The following is an 18,969-nucleotide window of genomic DNA, read 5'->3' on the forward strand; positions in this document are numbered from 1 at the left end:
CAATGTCGCACTCCTCCACAACCCCATCGACCGTAGCGATGGCCATATGCCCAATGAATATGGGTTGGAATTTTTGATATTTGACACTTACGTTAGAGGAGAGGGGTTAGCCTTCTAACGAAAGGACTTTCATTTATAGGGCTTCATCAAACTTTTGGGTTGTTCCCTAACTGAATATGTTTTCCAGATATGTGACATGATCAAGGGGAATGAGTCACATGTCGACATATGTTTCTTAACAGGACATTTAGAGCTTTAAGAAACTGAAAACCCCATGTTGATAGTTTACTGATACGACTTTTCTTTGTGAAGTTACGTCAATTTATCAATCGCTGAAAACAATATAAAACAACAAAAGAATTTAAACACTTTCTTTGCCAATATCTCAAAATCAATATAAGCGACATCCGACTCATTTCCTTGATCGTGTCACATATTTGGAGCGGCCTTTATTAACGGCCAGGAATGATTTCTGTCCATTTTAAGCCAAAATAACAAGGTAAAGTGAAATAATGTGCATGGAGTTAAAGAGCATTTCATTATCCACAGCCTCATCCCCCCCCCACTTTTCTCAAAAAAGTTGAGATTTTTTACCACTGGAAACCTCTGGCTACCCAATGCTTAAAGGCCCATTCAGTGATTTGCTCATCGGGACGATCGTAAAAATCATCAAAATTCAGATTTTGGTACCTTTGTCATTGTCATAAATATGTAAACATAGCCTGCTAGTGGTTTAGCCGAAAGCAGTATATTTAAGACAAAAATAAGGAATTTACGTGAATCTGTAATTTAGATACTGACAGTATCTAAATTAGCTACATGTATTCGAATGGGGCTTCAACTTCGTTAATACTAGCTGTTTTCTTTGTTTTTTGCCAAGTTTTTCATTTCAAAAATACCAAATGATAATCTGAATGACTTATCCTTCACTTTTAAAAGGGCATTTCCATTCTTTTTCTTATGTCCTGGCTTCAGCTTGTGTGTGGTATATACATCACAGCACTTGTGAGTGGCGGGTGTCAATAATTACAAGTGTAGCTACATATCAAACTAATAATTGGATATTTGTTTATAATATTGTATGGCTGACATGAATAAGGGGGCTGGTGGTTTTCTGTATCTTTTCTCCACCCACCAGTCCCAAGTACAGGGCAATAAAAATGGAAAAAAAAAAAAAAAAAAAAAAAAAGGGCATTTCGTGATCCACAGCCTCATCCCCCACTTTTGTCAAAAAAAGTTGAGATTTTTTTATTACTGGAAACCTCGGGCTACATAATGTTTATGTACAAAATATATCTTGCAGATTAATTCGTTTTGTAAAGATATCGTGAAATTTGAATTTCGTTCTGGTATACCAGAACGAAATTACAATGCATTGTCTATGGAGCAGTGTAATACACATAAACATGCATAACTAGCAAACGCAAAATCGGAATCAACTGAAATTTTGGGTAGGTAGAGCTGGGTGGGTAGGTAGGGCTGGGTGGATAAGTAGGGCTGGGTGGGTAGGTAGGGCTGGGTGGGTAGGTAGGGCTGGGTGGATAAAGTAGGGCTGGGTGGATAAGTAGGGCTGGGTGGGTAGGTAGGGTTGGTGGGTAGGTGGGGCTGGGAGGGTAGGTAGGGCTGGGTGGGGCAGCGAGCAGGCCTGGAAAATTTGCATATTTAAGTGTTTCCGTAACTGTTTTCCTAAGCCTTTTTAGAGAGTTTTATGGAGGTGTGCCAAAAATTGCTTGCTCCCACTCCTGCTTGCCCCTCTCTTTCGGCTCACCAAAATTTCTTGCAGTGGCTCGGCACCCCCTCTATTGAAATGCCCTGGATCCACCCCTCAGCACTTTATAAGGTGGTACTACACTGTACACCCCCTGATAATTTTTGTGACTAATTTTGCATCTTTATCAAAAAAGTCACCCAGCCCTACTTATCCACCCAGTCCTACCTACCCACCCAGCCCTACCTATACCCAGCCCTACCTACCCACTCAGCCCTATCTACCACCAGCCCTATCTACCCTAATCCCTACCTACCCACCCAGCCCTACCTACCCTCATCCCTACCTACCCACACAGCCCTACCTACCCACCCAGTCCTACTTACCCACCCAGCCCATTATGGCTTTCCAAGAAGAAAATTTAAATTGCAGGGTCCCAAAAAGTATGGTACGGTACGGTATATGAAAAGTTTGTTTCCAAAAGGATTAAATCCATCTTGTATAGTTCTGAGCAAATTAACCTTTTTCAAATAAAGCATGTTTTACGTTTATTTTCTGCCCAATGAAATTAAAGATACCATTATGTTAAAAACTGGTTTTGTTTCATTCTTCTATTTGCAATGTGTTTTCTATGTACATCAATATACTTGAGTGCCCCATGGGCAATTGCATGCCCTCATTTTTTTCATAAAATAATTAAATAACCATTGGGTCATTGTACAATTGGGTGGAAAAAAGAAAATGTGAGCGGTCCGAGTCCGGGTGCAGGCATTAATACCTGTCAGGTTTGTTTCTGTCGGGGAATTAATAAAGTACATTGTAAGTCTGGATCGTCACTTGTTCAAAAGCTTTCAAAATAGCCCCAGTTAGTAACCCAAACAGTATTGACCCTATGACCTCTGTAACTTAACAATTGGTTTCCAGGAGAGGGGGGCTGGGCCCTTCCCCCCCCCCTCTGAAATCTGGTACAAAAGTGGAATACTTTTGTGTGAAGCACGAACAAATTTGCACTTTTGGGCTAAAATGATTAAATACGAGGTTAATTTGGTCAAACCCACACACAGGCATCAACGTGGGGGATGATATCCATGGGGGATGATATTGATTATATGGTACATCTCCTAGCCAAATATTGGGGGTGATCACCTCCACCCCACCCCCACCATCACCCCCAACCCCACCCACGCCTAGATGAATTCTAACATTTCTGTCATGATTTTATTGTGCAGTTCCAGGAGAAGTAGACACACCTGCAGTTGATTATGAGAAATTAAAATGGCTGTGCAGTCATCAGGGACTTAAAGGGAAGTAAGTGTATTTGCATGGGTGTATTTTTGATACATTTGGGTGTATTCGTGATACATTTGGGTGTATTCATGATACATTTGGGTATATTTCTGATACATTTGGGTGTATTCCTGATATATTTGGGTGTATTCCTAATACATTTGGATGTATTACATTTGTGTGTGTTTCAAATACATTTGGGTGTATTTCTAATACATTTGGGTGAATTCCTTATACTTTTGTGTGTATTTCTAATACATTTAGGTGTATTCCTAATATACTTGGGTGTATTTCTAATATATTTGGGTATATTTCTAATACATTTGGATTTCTTCACTCATACCTCCCGACCCTGAGATCCCCACCGGGCCCCCTCACACAAACGAATAAACATACCAAAACACAAGAAATTAGCATTAATTGTCGGTACTGTTATTGACCAGAGCACTACTGTAATGCTCCATAATTACCATTATGTTAAACATAATGAATCCATTGTCTTAAACTACTACATAGATCAGAATATTTGAATATTTGAATCTATTACAATAGGACAGCCTACACAGAATACTTAACGCAGCAACTAGGGAGCTACTAAAACTCGAAAAACTTGAACTTTTTATTATTATTAATATTTTGTATTATTGATCAAGAACAAGAAAAATTGAGAACGTAGATTGGCCCAGCCTAGTCACCCCATGCCAATCTGGTGTTCGATTCTCCCTCCCGCCAAAGTTTCACTTGCCAAAAGACCTTCCCATCCAGACTACTAACCAGCTTGACCACAGCAAAAAAATATATATAAAAATTGTGTGTTGTAGGCTCCAGCTACCGACGTGAAGTGATCTAGCCCCGGAACAACCCTTCACAATCTCATTCCCGATGACGTAATCGTGAAGAAGTTTAATTTATTCTAATTCAACGAGGGCAGTATCAACCGAATAAATTTCCAATTCTTCACTCATACCTCCCGACCCTGAGATCCCCACGGGCCCCCTCACACAAACGAATAAACATACCAAAACACAAGAAATTAGCATTAATTGTCGGTACTGTTATTGACCAGAGCACTACTGTAATGCTCCATGAAGGGAAAAAAGCCAGGCAATCAAAGCCCAAGTGATTTTGTCACAGCCAACCTGTGTTCAAGTGAATCTTTAACATAGCCATCTTTGGCTGACTCGGACTTCCACCTGCCATGCCTTTTAAACATTCTATCATTAATCCCGGCATTGGCCGCCTCAGAGGCGCCGCCTGAACGTAGGCTATGGACACAATACACTGACGCATCCCCAACAATAGGTTTTAGAGCATCTAATATGATTTCTCTAACACGAGTGTATGACATAGGTCGGTTAGTATCTCTTAACTTGAACCCCAATTTGGTGGCGAAAGATTTCTGAAAATAAAGCGATCTGCATCAGCAACTTTGAATTGGGCTAACTCTAAATACTTTTCAAGAATAGCAACAGGGCATGTTTTTGAACCTAGCCTTGCAATTACCACATGGTTACCATCTCTATAAACATCGGATTTACTCTTCGGAATGAATATTGAAAGATGTGATTGTTTAAAATCAAGATGACCATACTTAATATCTGACAGTTCGTCAAAACGTAGAAAACCAGCGTATGCAATTAAGCACATACATACTGTTCTGATATTAAACAGGTTTTTACGGAAAGATCAGCACAATATAACTCGTACATATTAATCAATATTCTCGGTCTAATAGGCTCTTTTTTGACTTTTGGAGACGATAGCTTGCGTCTTAAGCCTTCGACTGAGCTTTTAACTAACGGAGTGCTACACGGATCAGCTAAACCAGCCAATTTATGAGCCCAGGCAATACTGCTGACTGCTGTAAGGATGGGTGCTGGAGATTTGGCTGAGTGGCTCAGGCTTATCAGATAAAGCGACAGATGAAACGGATCAGCCGGGATTTTAACTAATCTAAATTTACCTGCCCATGTACACCATTTATTAAAAGCGCCACTGTATTGGGCATTGGTAGATATAGCTTTAGAGTTCAAGAGTACAGAGGGTAACACTGCTTCCAGTTTTATAAGTTCTTCATGCTGGTTCTCAACAGGGCTATTTGTCCATATTCCGCTCCCAAATATTACCTGAAAGCAAACAAAAACAATAATCAGAATCTATACCATCTGAATAAACTCTAATATATACTGCACATACCTGTTATTTTAAACCTGGTTGACTCCCAACTCTTGGGCTTACCTCTTTTGAGGACAAAAAAATGTTAAAACAGACTTAACCAATAGTGATTGGATAAGAACCGCTGTCTGACAGCATCCTTTTGCCAAATATCATCAGTGACAAAACCATTATCCAAACTGTTTGGAAAATTTGCTGTCTGACAGCAATACCGATTGCCAAAATACCATGACAGGATCATGCTAATATAATTGCTGTCCGACAGCATCTAGCCAGTGAAATAACTTAAGCCGTCTGAAAACGCAATATACACTATACACCCAATCGGTGATAATACCTGATATCTGATATCTTCTAGGATCTGAAATCACATCTTAGTGCTATAATTACACTTCTGGCTATCTGTTCTACAAATTTACTGTTATCACCTCTGCCCGTTTCAAACATTCCGGGAAAATATCGGATTTCTTTAATTTCCAGGATTCCTGGGATTGGGGTAAACCCATCAGGAAATATTAAAGGCCAAAATGGTGCCGAAAACCACTGAGGGCAAATCAAGGTCCCTGAACACCCCGTTTTCATCATATGAAGGATTACCCTGGGGATCAAACTTATTGGTGGAACTAGCCGATTATGCTCTGACGACCAATCAAAAGTAAATGCATCTATTCCATAACAGCCTGGATTCCAAAACCTGGGATTAAATTTTGGTAGTTTTGCATTATAGAAGGAAGCAAAACGGTCTATAGAATGAGGACCCCATATATGATCAAAATGATTGAACACCGAATCTGCTATTGCCCAATCGTCAGAATCTACAATACGACTTATGAAATCAGCTCTGTCGTTTTCTGCTCTAGGTATCCACTCTACTTCCAAGGAAATGTTGTGTCTGACACAAGTCCCACATATATCTAACGCTATATTGTGCAAATCAGGTTTCATACTACCTTGTTTAGCTATTTTAGCTACTGCTTGATTGTCAGTAAACCACTTAATCCTATGATTGGACAGCTTACCAACTAAAGATTGCATCACTAAGTCAACTGCTCTTAATTCTCTCCATGTAGAGCTTGTTTTCATTTCTTCAGTGGTCCATAGACCGTGTGCTATATCATCTCCTAAACCAATCACATACCCACCATAACCTGTGCTACTTGCATTCGAATACGCTATTCTAGTAGCGGATGGCTTAAACTCCAACTGATTATTGTTGAGAATACGGATGTTTTCAATCCAGAATTTTAACTCTTCGACAGCTTGAGTGGATAACTGAACAAAAGAATGTCAATTTACCTTTGTTTCAATGCAAACATGCATTGCTTTAGTCATTAAACTAGACATATTTCCCACCGCTAACCCCGTGGAAACTATCTTACCTGTAATACTTGCTAAAAGTCTTACACTTACTCTTCCAGAGGAGGACTTCTTGAGAGAATCCAACATACCTAAACAAGATTGATAAATGCCTTGCACTCTCTTCTCAAGTACTTTAAAACTGCCGGATTGTGTATCTATACTGTAACCTAACCATTCCATGTATTGGGTAGGCAACCAGATTGAGTTTTGAACATTTGGTACAAAACCAGAAGCAATATGATCAGCCTTAATCTCTTCGCTTAACGAATTGGCTTCCACAAAGCTCTCTGCAAAGCCTAATCCATCATCCAAAAACACGACTATGTTTTTACCTTCACTCCTCCATTTCTTAACAAGGAGTCGAACCGTTTTCGTGAATAGAAAAGCTGCAGAACTGAGACCAAATGGTAATGAGGTAAACCTGAACATAGTACTCTTACCATCAACTGTCCATTTGAAACCAAGAAAAGTCTGGTGGCTCGGATGTATATCCACATGATGATATCCTGATTTAAGGTCAAACTTAAACATATACCCACCTTTCTTCAGGAACAACAAAGCTGTCCTCATATCTTGAATTTTACTGATTTCTTATGAATAAATTGGTTCACTAATCTTAGATCGAGAATTAACCTCTTCTTACCATTCGACTGGACAGAAACTGTTAAAGGGTTAATAACATGTGGCGCTATATGGCAAACCTCAACTGTGCCTAATTTGACTAAATCAGAAATAGCCCTAGTTACAAAATCAGCATTATCCAAAGCCGATTTGTTATTTCTTGAAAATTGATTTGGCGGCAAATCATAAAATGGAATAACATAGCCATATTTTACGATATCCAGAATGAAATCAGGAGCACCAATCTTGTGCCAAAATTCTTGGTGAGATTTTAACCTACCAGAAACTTTAATATCGCATGTACCATCAGATTCTTCATATTCTGCTAGATCATTTACCACATTAGGATGGTCTATATTCATGATTTCTACAAGATCATACTTAACTTTGTTATTTACTTTAGCGGCTGTTTCCAGTCTGGGTGGAACTCTGGTAGCTCTGATCTCTGTATTGACTGTTACTGCGTGCTGGACAGGATTCTTTCCAGTCCCCGAACTTGCCACAGAACAAACATGCTCCTTTTGCTTGCTTAAAACCGGGCCATACCGGGGTTGCCAAGAAAAAGCGGATTAGGATTAGCCCTAGGAGTAAAACCAGAAGTAGACTGTACGTCTCTCTTGAAGCGTTTTGGGGGCTTTCTGGCTTGCTGTTTCTGTTTGATTTTCCTCCCTGCTCTTGCTTCTGCACGCATGATCCTCTTCTCATCGTCTTCATCTTCAGCCAACTCATTGGTCTCGTATTCAGCGACGGTTGTCCAACCATGCTCGCTCTGTTCAGCTAATTTGATCAGCTTCTGTCTATCTCGTAGTAGACCCAAGGCTTTTCTTAATGATTGGTCTGCTTCAATCGGTTTCTCAATAGATTCTTCTATTAATTCCAGAATGGATCTGATAAATAAGAATAAGATACAAAACATGATAAAGGCTCATTAATTTTATTACATAACAATCATGTCTCGTATTATAGTATCCTGATCACTCAAGCATCGATCCTATATAACCTCGATATGCTTCGTCGTGCACTGATGCATGCTAAACTCACAAATTTTTAGCGACATAAATTTCACTAACGATTGAAGCTTACGGCCTATATTGAAAATTACTCATTGTGACACAACAAAAATAACTACACACGCTAATTAAGATGAACAAAAACACCTATTAAATCTTTTTAGCAGCAATAACGCACTTGAGCCGGGGTGAGTCCAATTTCGCACCAATTTTACTGACAAAGGAACTCAACACTAGACACACGCCCAGACTTTCTTATTTGGCAGCATAATTCATTACCATTCAGCACAGAGGCTTTATATTAAATATACACAAATATACTCAAACTTTGTTTTAACCGCGCAGAAGACGTTTGCCACGGACCTGAAACAGGGTGGGGCAATTTTCGCGCCAAAATACAAACAAAGAGCTCGACCCAAAAACTACACAAAAAAGGCACCATATCCCAATTTCTTGGAATTCATCTCATTCAGACTCTAAAAGCGTATTTATAATCTACTATAGAAGTAAATGAACACTTAACTGATTGAATTCAAATTGTCTTTTGTTGCCTTCCCTCTTCCACTTGACTTCCTTCTTCGCGAAACTTCGCTCACTTTCTTCTGTAACACCTCTATATTTCTCTCGTTTTCTTCCTGAAACTGCCTCTTGGTATCCTCTAATGAAACTGCGAACCTGGTCGCTAACTCATCCTGGGAAGACTTAATAGACTGTAAAAGTGCTTGAAAATCTCCTTTCGTTGCTGCCTCGGTAGACATGTCGGCGGAAAAAAAAATTGTGTGTTGTAGGCTCCAGCTACCGGCGTGAAGTGATCTAACCCCGAACAACCCTTCACAATCTCATTCCCGATGACGTAATCGTGAAGAAGTTTAATTTATTCTAATTCAACGAGGGCAGTATCAACCGAATAAATTTCCAAATATTTCTAATATATTTGGGTGTATTTCTAATACATTTGGGTGTATTCCTAATACATTTGGGTGTATTTCTGATACATTTGGGGTGTATTCCTAATAAGGTAGGGACCGAGTCCCGGAATTGAAGTCCCGCCCAGTAGCGAGTACCGGGCAGGAATTCCATGCCGGATTCGAAATTAAAAAACAAAAAAACAATTTTTTTTTTTTTTAAAGTTTTTTTCGGTTTTGTAGTGTCCCTGGACCTAGACCTAAATGCTAGGATCATTCATGGTTGACCTAAAAAAAAAAAAAAAAAATGTCAAGATGTTTTGTATTTTGAATATGAACATTGATACTTTGTATTCATGTCATACTCTATTAATGTTTTCAAAATGCATTCAAATTCAATGCATTTTGAAATCATTAATAGACTATGACATGAATACAAAATATCAATTTTCATATTAAAAATACAAAACATCTTGAAATTTTTTTCATTTTTTTCATTTTTTTAGGTCAACCATGAATGATCCTAGCATTTAGGTCTAGGTCCAGGGACACTTCTGAAAAAAACCTTTTTTTTTTTTAAATTTTGGGTACCCGGGTACCCACCCGAAAAAATAAACGGGTACCCGGGCACAAAATTACCCGAAAATCCCAACCCTAATTCCTAATATACTTGGGTGTATTTCTAATATATTTGGGTATATTTCTAATACATTCGGATATATGTCTAATATAATTTCTAATACATTTGGATATATTTCTAATACATTTGGGTGTATTCCTAATAAATTTGAGTGTATTTCTAATACATTTGGGTCAATTTCTAATACATTTGAATGTATTCCTAATATATTTGGATGTGTTTCTAATACACTTATGTGTATTCCTAATATATTTGGGTATATTCCTAATAGAGGCCTTGCTTGTGACGTATCATCCCGTAAATATGGCGGACTACTCAAATGCATTCAACAAAAGCATGATTGCAATCTACCGTGACAGTACGATCAAATAGGTTGATGACAACATTTGATTGAATGGACTGCACTCCGCCATAACTACGGTGAAGGACACCGGCTCAAATCCTTTGTTTGGAGCCAATCGATAATTTCATGCAGGGCTTCTATACATTTGGGTGCATTCCTAATACATTTGGGTGCATTCCTAATAAATCTGGGTGTATTCCTAATACATTTATGTGTATTCTTTATACATTAAGGTGCATTCCTAATACATTTGGGTGCATTCCTACTACATTTGGGTGCATTCCTACTACATTTGGGTGTATTCCTAATACATTTTGGTGCATTCCTAATAGTACATATTTGAGTGCATTCCTAATACATTTGGGTGTTTTCCTTTAGGGGTGATATCCATGGAGAATCCTCAGAAGAAGCCCACAAGTTTTTCATGGAGAATTATCATCAAATATTCCCAGGAAGGAGACCCTTACCCGGCATTCCCTTGGGGAACCAGGATCGATCAACAGGACCACAGGCTGCCAGTAAAACTTCAGGGCCACAGGCTGCCAGTAAAAGCTCTTCTAATTTATCAACAGGTGTGTGCTTGGGTGTGGGTGTGTAGGGAGTAAGGGTGTGATTTTCGGTAATTATGTGCCCGGGTACCCGGCACATTTTTTGTGCGGGTAACCGGGTACCCGAAATTGCAAAAAAAAAAAATGCAAAAATTTTTTTTTTTTTTCTTTCGATTTTGTAGTGTCCCTGGACCTAGACCTAAGGGGCGGTCACTATTTACGCCAGGGGGGGGATGGAGGATTTTCCAACTTTTCCCTCAAATTTTTCATGTTCCCCTGTTGGCTTCAGAAAAAATTCAGGTTCCCCCATCGATCAGGTAAAAAATTCAGGTTCCCCCCCTAACAAAAACAATACTACGGTCTTCATGTATTTTTACTTTGTACTTTTATTGTCTCTCTTTTAAAATAATGAAATATAAAGAGTTCTGTATACTGTATAAATATAATTCGTGTTCCCCCCAATCATAATAGAATTTTTTTCGTGTTCCCCCTTCAATCCTCCATCCCCGGCGTAAATAGTGACTGCCCCTAAATGCTAGGATCATTCATGGTTGACCTAAAAAAAAAAATGCATGATGTTTTGTGTTTTTATTGTTTTCATGTAATACTCTATTTTAAAATGATATCAAAATGCATTGAATTTGAATGAATTTTGATATAATTAATAGAGTATGACATGAAAACAAATTATCAATTTTCATATTAAAAACACAAAACATCGTTCAAATTAAAAAAAAAAAATTTAGGTCAAACCATGAATGATCCTAGCATTTAGGTCTAGGTCCAGACACTACAAATCCGGAAAAAAAATAATTATTTTTCTTTTAAATTTCGGGCACCCGGGCAGGGTATTTCATGCCCGGGTAATGTAATCTTGGGCGGGTACCCGCGAGCCCGCCCGAAAATCCCTGGCTTAGTAGGGAGGAGGGTGTGCATTGATTTTCACTGTGGACACACTCTTGAATAGAATCTAGTGGACACGCAAAAACTGAGGACATCCTTGTTTTTTTAGACCGTGCTCTATAGAGGGCGACAGATGTAAAAATAAAAGGCTTCAGTTATATGGGCATATAATACCTGTCCTCTGTCATGTCAAATTGGTGTAAAGAATTGTGTGAGGCGCATCAGTCAAACTCATATTTAAACCTTTTTACTGCCAACCCAGCAAACATTGCAGTACTGGGCCAATAAAGTCCAGTACTGAACATCACATATTGGGCCAATAAATGTTTGCACACCAGTGTCGAATTTGTGCTTTGTATATAGATAATGATAATAATGTTTTTTAATAATTAAATTATATTTTTTATAATTACAATAATATAGATAATAATAACAACAACAACAACAATATTAATATTAAACACTAATATTCATAATAATGACAATTTAATATTTTTCGATTGTTCATACAGGAGTGCCTGGTTCGGTTTCCTGTGTCAAAAAGCATCAAGATGAGAGTGACCACCCGGAGTCATGGAGCCATGAGATTAAGGAACATTTATCCAAGCTTCATAAAGAAAGGAAAGACCTGGACCCTCATGTTATACATGCTAACAGGATCAAAGAACTCAGACAAATACATAGAAAATTGTAAGTAGAGTAGAGAGTATTTTTGCACTTTTTATCCCCCCCTGAATTTCACTGTGAAACAGAAGTACCTCGTATTGGACAAACCAACCGACAATGCTCAAACTTAAAACTAGTTCTAAGTTCATGAGTTTCATTTGTGATTGTACAATAAATTTACAGCTAAAATGAAGAAAATTTCACCTGTTTTTCCCAACATTTCAGAATTATATCTTTTGAATAATAAGATTATAAAATCATATATCCATTGAAAGTAAAATGTAACACGACCTGAGATCTGAGACTTGGAAGCTTATAGAACCAATTTTGGTTCTCGTAGTCGTAATCCAGCGAGAACCTTCAGGAGAACCGGTTCTGGGGGCCAAAATAGTGTAAAATGCCAAATTTGTGTGCACTACATACGCTTGCACATTGTCACCATATAAATCCCTTTTTGGAAACTCGAAGTATCCACATGTACAGTCTCTCTAAAAAAATGTATCCTGTCGATAATATAATACCGGGTCAAAATGATGCAATTGCTCACCACCACCCCCCACAAAGATAGCTTGGCTATAATTGAGTCCCAGTAACCATACGGTTTTAATTCCAGAGCTGACATCATCAGGCCAAAAAAAAAAAAAAAAAAAGATTATTTGCTTGTCCTCCACCAACTGACCCAAATCTGGAAGAAATATCCCAATTCACAAATATTTGGGCTATTTATTAAGCTAATTAAAGGCATACAGTCATGTTTTTGGCTATGACCTTTAAAAAAAACCTGAAAAAAAAAAGAAAGAATATTCTGACCGACCGACCCAATTCTGAAAAAAGTTGTGGAGGATAAACAAATAATCTTTTTTTCCTCAGGTATTGCGAAACCAGATGATTCACAGGCTTCAGATTAAGTCATATGCTCACGCCATTCTTGAGCATTCGATGACCATGTGAACATGACTAGTGTCAGGGATAACATGTTGTGATTTTCTTCCCACAGACCCTATGAAAGAACTGCTGCTGACAATGCTAAGGTATACAGACACCTGAAAGAATTCCCTCTACTAGCGGGGCAGTTAACAGATAAAGAATTGAAAGAATTATGTACAGTTACCCAACTGGATGTATGGCGAGACGAGGATTATACAGGTATGCATGCCAGTTTTCACTTAAAAGCTATAATGTGTTATTTGGTCCTGCCATCTTACTTACTTTACTTACTTTTGTCCTCCGCTTATTCCTCTCAGAGTCGCGGGGAAATGATGGGACGTCTGTCTTGGGCTGCATGGGTAGCATCTGTCAGGTTGGTATTGTGCCTTGTCAGGATTTTCTTGACCCCCTCAATCCATCTTCTTCTTGGCCTTCCGACAGGTTTGGTACCGGACAGTTTGCTGTTGTAGGACCGCAGGGCTGGTTGATTTGTGGGCATGCGCATAAGATGACCAAACCATTTGATGCGATGGCTTTCAATCTGGTCTAGCATAGGCTTGGTGCCAACCATGTCTCTGATGACTTCATTCCTAATTTTGTCCCGTCGTGTCTTGTTTACAGCTTTTCGTAGGCATTTCATTTCACAGGTGGTGATCTTCTGTTCAGTCTTTTTGTTCATAGCCCATGTTTGTGCCTGGTAGCAGAGAGTCGGGGTATAGATTGCGTTGATGATTGTTCTTTTTGCATCCATTGGCACAGCTGGGTGGGAAAGTATAGGCCCAAGCATGAAGGTGATGTTGTTTGCTTTCTGGCATCTGGTTTCAATTTCTCGGTCTATCTTCCCGTCTTCAGTAAAGATGCTGCCCAGATACTTAAACTCCTTTGATTGCTGGAGGGTTGTGTTGTCAATCTTGATGTCCAAGGTCTTTTGGGATCGGCTGATCAGCATGGTTTCTGTCTTTGGGATGCTTATGCTCATGCCATACTTTTGGCAGGTTGCGTGCAGTCTGTTGGTGTGGTTTTGTAAGCTAAGGCTGTCTTGGTGGATGAGACATTGATCATCTGCAAACAGTAGTTCATTGAGAGCTTCTTCATCTAGATTTGCTTCTTGGGTGATCCTGTCCATAAAAATGAGGAACAGGAGAGGCGAGAGGACACATCCTTGTCGGACACCTGACTTCACAGGAAACCACTTGGTGAGTCCGGTCCTTGTCCTGACAGTACAGAGGCTGCCCCTGTAGATGGCTCTCACACTGTCCAGCAGTTGCCCTTTTACACAGCTTTACACCGTAGTCTTCTAGCACAGTCCAGAGTAGATCTCTGTTTACTCGATCAAACGCCTTCTCTTGGTCTATGAATATAGTGTACAGGTCTTGGTTGTACTCAATACTCCTTTCGCACAGCTGTCTCAGAGCAAATATGGCATCAGTGCACCCTCTGTTCTTCCTGAACCCAAACTGTGCTTCACTCAGCTGATGTTCAACAACTGGTCTTATTCATTTCTCTAAGATCTTTGCATAAATCTTCCCAGTATGGCTGAGCAGAGAGATTCCTCTGTATTTGCTACAATCTCTTTTACTCCCTTTTTTCTTCCAGATCGGGACAATTATTGCACGTTGCCAGTCATCGGGTGCAGCTCGCTCCTCCCAAGCCCTGTTGAACACTCTTGTCAACCATTTGACTCCTGTATCTCCACAAGCAAGTATGGCTTCTGTTGTGATGTCATCAATTCCAGCTGCCTTGTTTTTGGGACTGGTTTTAATAGCATTTCTGACTTCCTCCTGGAGTATGGGTGGATCAACTTCCTCTTGGAACCGAGGATGGAAGGGCTGCTGCTGTTGTCTGTCACCATCACTGCTTGGGTTGAGCAAATCTTCAAAGTATTCTCCCCATCTGTTGGTGATTTCGCAGCTGTCTGTGAGGGGGTTTCCATCCTTGTCGTTTATGATGGCGGTTGGGTCAAAAGGCTCGTCCCGCTGTTTGTAGGCTTTAACTGCTTTAAAGAACTCTCTGCTTGAGCTATTTGATTTTTCTGCCAGATCTTCCCCATATGTTTTCCAAGACTGGTCTTTGGCTTCTTTGATAGTCTTCTTGCAGTTTCGCCGGGCTTCCCTGTACTCGTTGTAGTCTGCTTCCAGGTTGCTTTTGGACCATTTCTTGAAGAGTCTTTTCTTCTCTTTGGTTGCTGCTTTGACTGTGTCATTCCACCAGGATGTCCCTTTCACTTGTCCTGTTTTTCTTTTCTTAGTCCCACAATTTGCTTTAAGGGTGTCTGTTAGAGCATCTTTGAACCATGTCCACTCTTCTTCTGTATTTCCTTCCTGATCTGGTAGTTTTTGGAATAGCTGATCCATCTGTTGTTCGATGGCTGCCTTCACAGGTTCTTCTGTTAATTTTCTGAGGTTTATTGTCTCAGGTTGCTGCCTTTTATTTGGCCGTGGTCTTCTCCTGGCACTTGTTTCCATCATGACTGGTCTGTGATCAGTATCTATGTGGATGTTTGGCATTGCTTTGCAGTCATTCACTTTGCATCGATCTGTCTTTTTAATGAGGATGAAGTCAAGCTGAGAAGCTTTGGTGAGGTCATTCCACTTGTACCATGTGAATATTTGGCTACTCCTATGTTGGAAGAATGTGTTTGTGACAAAGAGATCATGTTGGGCACAAAGTTCCAAGATGAGTTGTCCATTGTAGTTCCGACTTGTGTTTGGAGCACTGTGGGGTCCTAGGTAATCTTCCCAAGGTGATCGTTCACTTCCCACATGTCCATTCATGTCTCCCATTACCACCAGCATATCCTGATTCTTTGTGCTGTTTATAACATCAGATAACTCTTCAAAGAATGTATCCTTGTCTTCATCTGAGTAGGAATCATTGCATGGGGCATACACTTGGATGTATGTTGTAACCTCTTTCTCTTGTTGTATTCTGAGTCTGATTATTCTTTCGGATATGTAGTCAACTTCCATAATGTTCTTGGCTAATTCTGGGTGTAGGTAGAAACCCACTCCATGGACGGCTCTTTTGTTCTTGTCCACTCCAGACCAGATGAGTACATAGTCGTTGTGCGATTCCTTCATGCCTTTTCCTTTAAGTCTTGTATCAGATATTCCCATGATTGAGATGGTCCTGCCATCAACTTTCTTTAATTGCTACTTTTTGCATGATTACCCAATAGTGTACTAAAACAGCATCTAGATTAGGCCAAAAAAAAAGTTGTTTGCTTGCCCTCATCCGACCGACCGTCTCGGCCGTCCCGACCGTAGAGAAATTTTTTTTTTTGAATTTTTTTTTTTTTGCGATTTTCCCAAAAATGGCATGTATTTTTCGTTTGAAAACCGATGATTTAAATAAAACGTTGTAAAATACCATATCCTGCATGTTTACGTGTCCGGCTGTACCCGACTGTCGGGTTCCGCAATTTCGTATACCACCTCAGCGTCTAAGCTCTAATACAATTTGCTATCCACCTGCACATTTCGGACGGCGCATCTAGGGATGAGTTTATTTACAGGCAAAATATAAGCGTGCATATTGTGCAAGAATGGAGACAATATAGCAGATGTTAAAATATGGTAAAAGTAGATAAAATTTGAAAACAGTTGCACCAGATATTCATTTCTTGTTTGTAAATATTTAGATTCATGATATTTGTTCGTATCGACTAGGAAGTAACATTGCACTACTTTTTTCAACATGTTTGTTGAGGCTACTTTTATTAAGAGAGACCGACCCAATTTTTAAAACCCAATTTTTAAAATCCAGTCGAGGGCAAGCAAACAATTTTTTTGTTGGCCATAAGCCTGAAGAGCTTTAATTACAGTAAAATTCAGACTTTTTATAATAAAACCGGGGTTATCCAGTTTTATTTGCAAATTCCCTTATTACAAAGTTATGTGGCTAATTGGTTTTCTTTCACTTTAACCCCATGAGAACTACCTGCCGATTGGCCAAAAGAAGTTCTCATTATCAGTTGGCCCAATCAGCAACATTGTTAGAATACTTTCACCACACAAAAAAATTGAGGTAAATTATTTGCAAAGCCCCAATCTGATTGGTGATTAAAGTGAAGATATAATGTAATTGACCAATCAGAGGCAATGTTAGATTGGCAGGTAGTGCTCAGGGGGTTAACTCATTACCCCCCCCCCCCCCATTTTACCCTCCCCAGGGCTCATGATTATTGCACAGCCCCTTATTACATATTTCCATTTGTCATCTCTTGCAGTTTTTGGTAACCTTGGTTTTCACATCATCTTAAAAGGTTCAGTAGTACCTCAAACAGACCCCTGGATTAAGACTAATAACATGCCAGTGATATTCAGAAGTCCTACTCCGTTGCTAACGACAACAGCTTTCACTGATAGCCCTGAAATACCAGAGGTAGGTACATCTACAGGCATTAGGGTATTCCATTTGAAGTCTGCACTCCCCCTGTGGAACATGTTGGAAAGATCTACAGGGGGAGTATGAATTTCAAATGGAATTAGAATATAACCAACTCTATTTGAAACTCGTGCACCCTCTCTCTAATTCAGGTTGAATCTTTCTCAGAAGGTGTATGAAATTCGAGCTGCCTTATGTGTTCATTCCATTTGAAATTCATACTCCCCTGCAGAGGATATTTCCAAAATCTTCCTCAGGGGTAGTATGGGCTGTAAATGGAATAGCCCATTTGGTTTTGGCTATGATGGGGACTTGCATGTCACGGGGTGGCAAAAATCCCTCTTTAAAATGTCAACTTTTCAGGATGAAAATGATAAAATGTTCAAGAAGGCCCAAATTAGGAAGAAATATTCACAAAAGGACCACTTTTTCATGTTGATCTGTTCAAAATGAAGCTGATATATGTATAAACAAATCTGTAGGGTGCTCTTGACCTTGTTTTCTCAATCCTTTAAGGTGGTACTACACCCCTTGATAAATTTGTGTCTATTTTGTGCATTTTTCTCAACAACTAATAACACACTGGTAACAAAAGTTATGTATGTTATAGGGCAAGAAATCCAGTTACTACTGGAATTTCAGTGACTCAAGACAAGTAGTTATTGATTTATTGATCAAATATTGGTTTTCCCTTATTTTTGACTGTCACTCCACAACTGTTGTCTGTGCAGAAATATAATTTCCAGTGCAGTAGTTGTAGTCCTTGCCCCTATAATATACATATCTTACTTGTCACCAATGTGCTATAATTTTTGAGAAAAATGCAAAAACAGGAACAAAATTGGCCAGGGGTATAGTACCACCTTAAGGTCAGAGTCTAGACCTGCCTTTCTTGGCCTATCCCCCTTGATCTCTATCACTCTGTTGTGTGCTAGTAGTATACAATGTAGCTAAAGTACTAGTATAAATGAGTGAATGTTCTTAGTCATCCAGTAGTTTCAAACAGAGTTTTGGAATTAAATCTAATACTGGAACTTATTTTTTGCAACTATTGCAACGTTGCGTCTGGAACCACCAGACTTCATCAGGCAACTGACCCGTTGGACTGGTCACGTGATAGACAGCTAGGTGTGTGATGACACCGATTGCTCAGCGGCTTATGTTAGAGAAACCAAACAGACGTTAAAAACCCGTATTGGTCAACATAGGAGACCAAGTACCAACGAAGCGCAAAACTCCGCTGTTTACCTCCATTTATAGGACACTGGACACTCAAATAAGAACAAGGAAGTTGTTATTCTTGGCATAGGAGAGGCATAAAAGAAGCCATTTGGGAACGCATTGAGCAATCACTGAACATGAAAGGGGGACTCCGCTTTAACTTATCTCATGCATGGGACTGGGCCATCAGGTCGATACCTAGCCATCTATCATGTGACCAGTCCAACGTGTCAAATGCCTGATGAAGTCTGGTGGTTCCAGACGCAACGT

At 39.5% G+C, this 18,969-nt stretch overlaps 2 protein-coding genes across 2 annotated transcripts in view; one reads left to right on the top strand and one right to left on the bottom strand.

Annotated features, from left to right (window-relative positions):
- Nucleotides 1-18,969, top strand: part of LOC140146825 (cyclic nucleotide-binding domain-containing protein 1-like) — a 62,443-nt gene that overhangs the window by 1,006 nt on the left and 42,468 nt on the right. The window contains exons 2-6 of the mRNA XM_072168704.1: nucleotides 2,938-3,016; nucleotides 10,427-10,620; nucleotides 12,012-12,189; nucleotides 13,163-13,311; nucleotides 17,321-17,475. Coding sequence (XP_072024805.1) covers nucleotides 2,938-3,016; nucleotides 10,427-10,620; nucleotides 12,012-12,189; nucleotides 13,163-13,311; nucleotides 17,321-17,475 — 755 coding nt within the window. The remainder of the gene's footprint in view (nucleotides 1-2,937; nucleotides 3,017-10,426; nucleotides 10,621-12,011; nucleotides 12,190-13,162; nucleotides 13,312-17,320; nucleotides 17,476-18,969) is intronic.
- On the bottom strand, nucleotides 7,680-9,240 carry LOC140172070 (uncharacterized). Its single transcript, XM_072195420.1, has 3 exons — nucleotides 9,225-9,240; nucleotides 8,684-8,846; nucleotides 7,680-8,037 (listed from the first exon to the last, which is right to left on the bottom strand). The coding sequence occupies exons 1-3, from the start codon at nucleotides 9,238-9,240 to the stop codon at nucleotides 7,680-7,682; spliced, it is 537 nt and encodes a 178-aa protein (XP_072051521.1).

This window comes from Amphiura filiformis, chromosome 2 (genome assembly GCF_039555335.1).
Source record: "Amphiura filiformis chromosome 2, Afil_fr2py, whole genome shotgun sequence".
NCBI classification, from domain to species: domain Eukaryota; kingdom Metazoa; phylum Echinodermata; class Ophiuroidea; order Amphilepidida; family Amphiuridae; genus Amphiura; species Amphiura filiformis.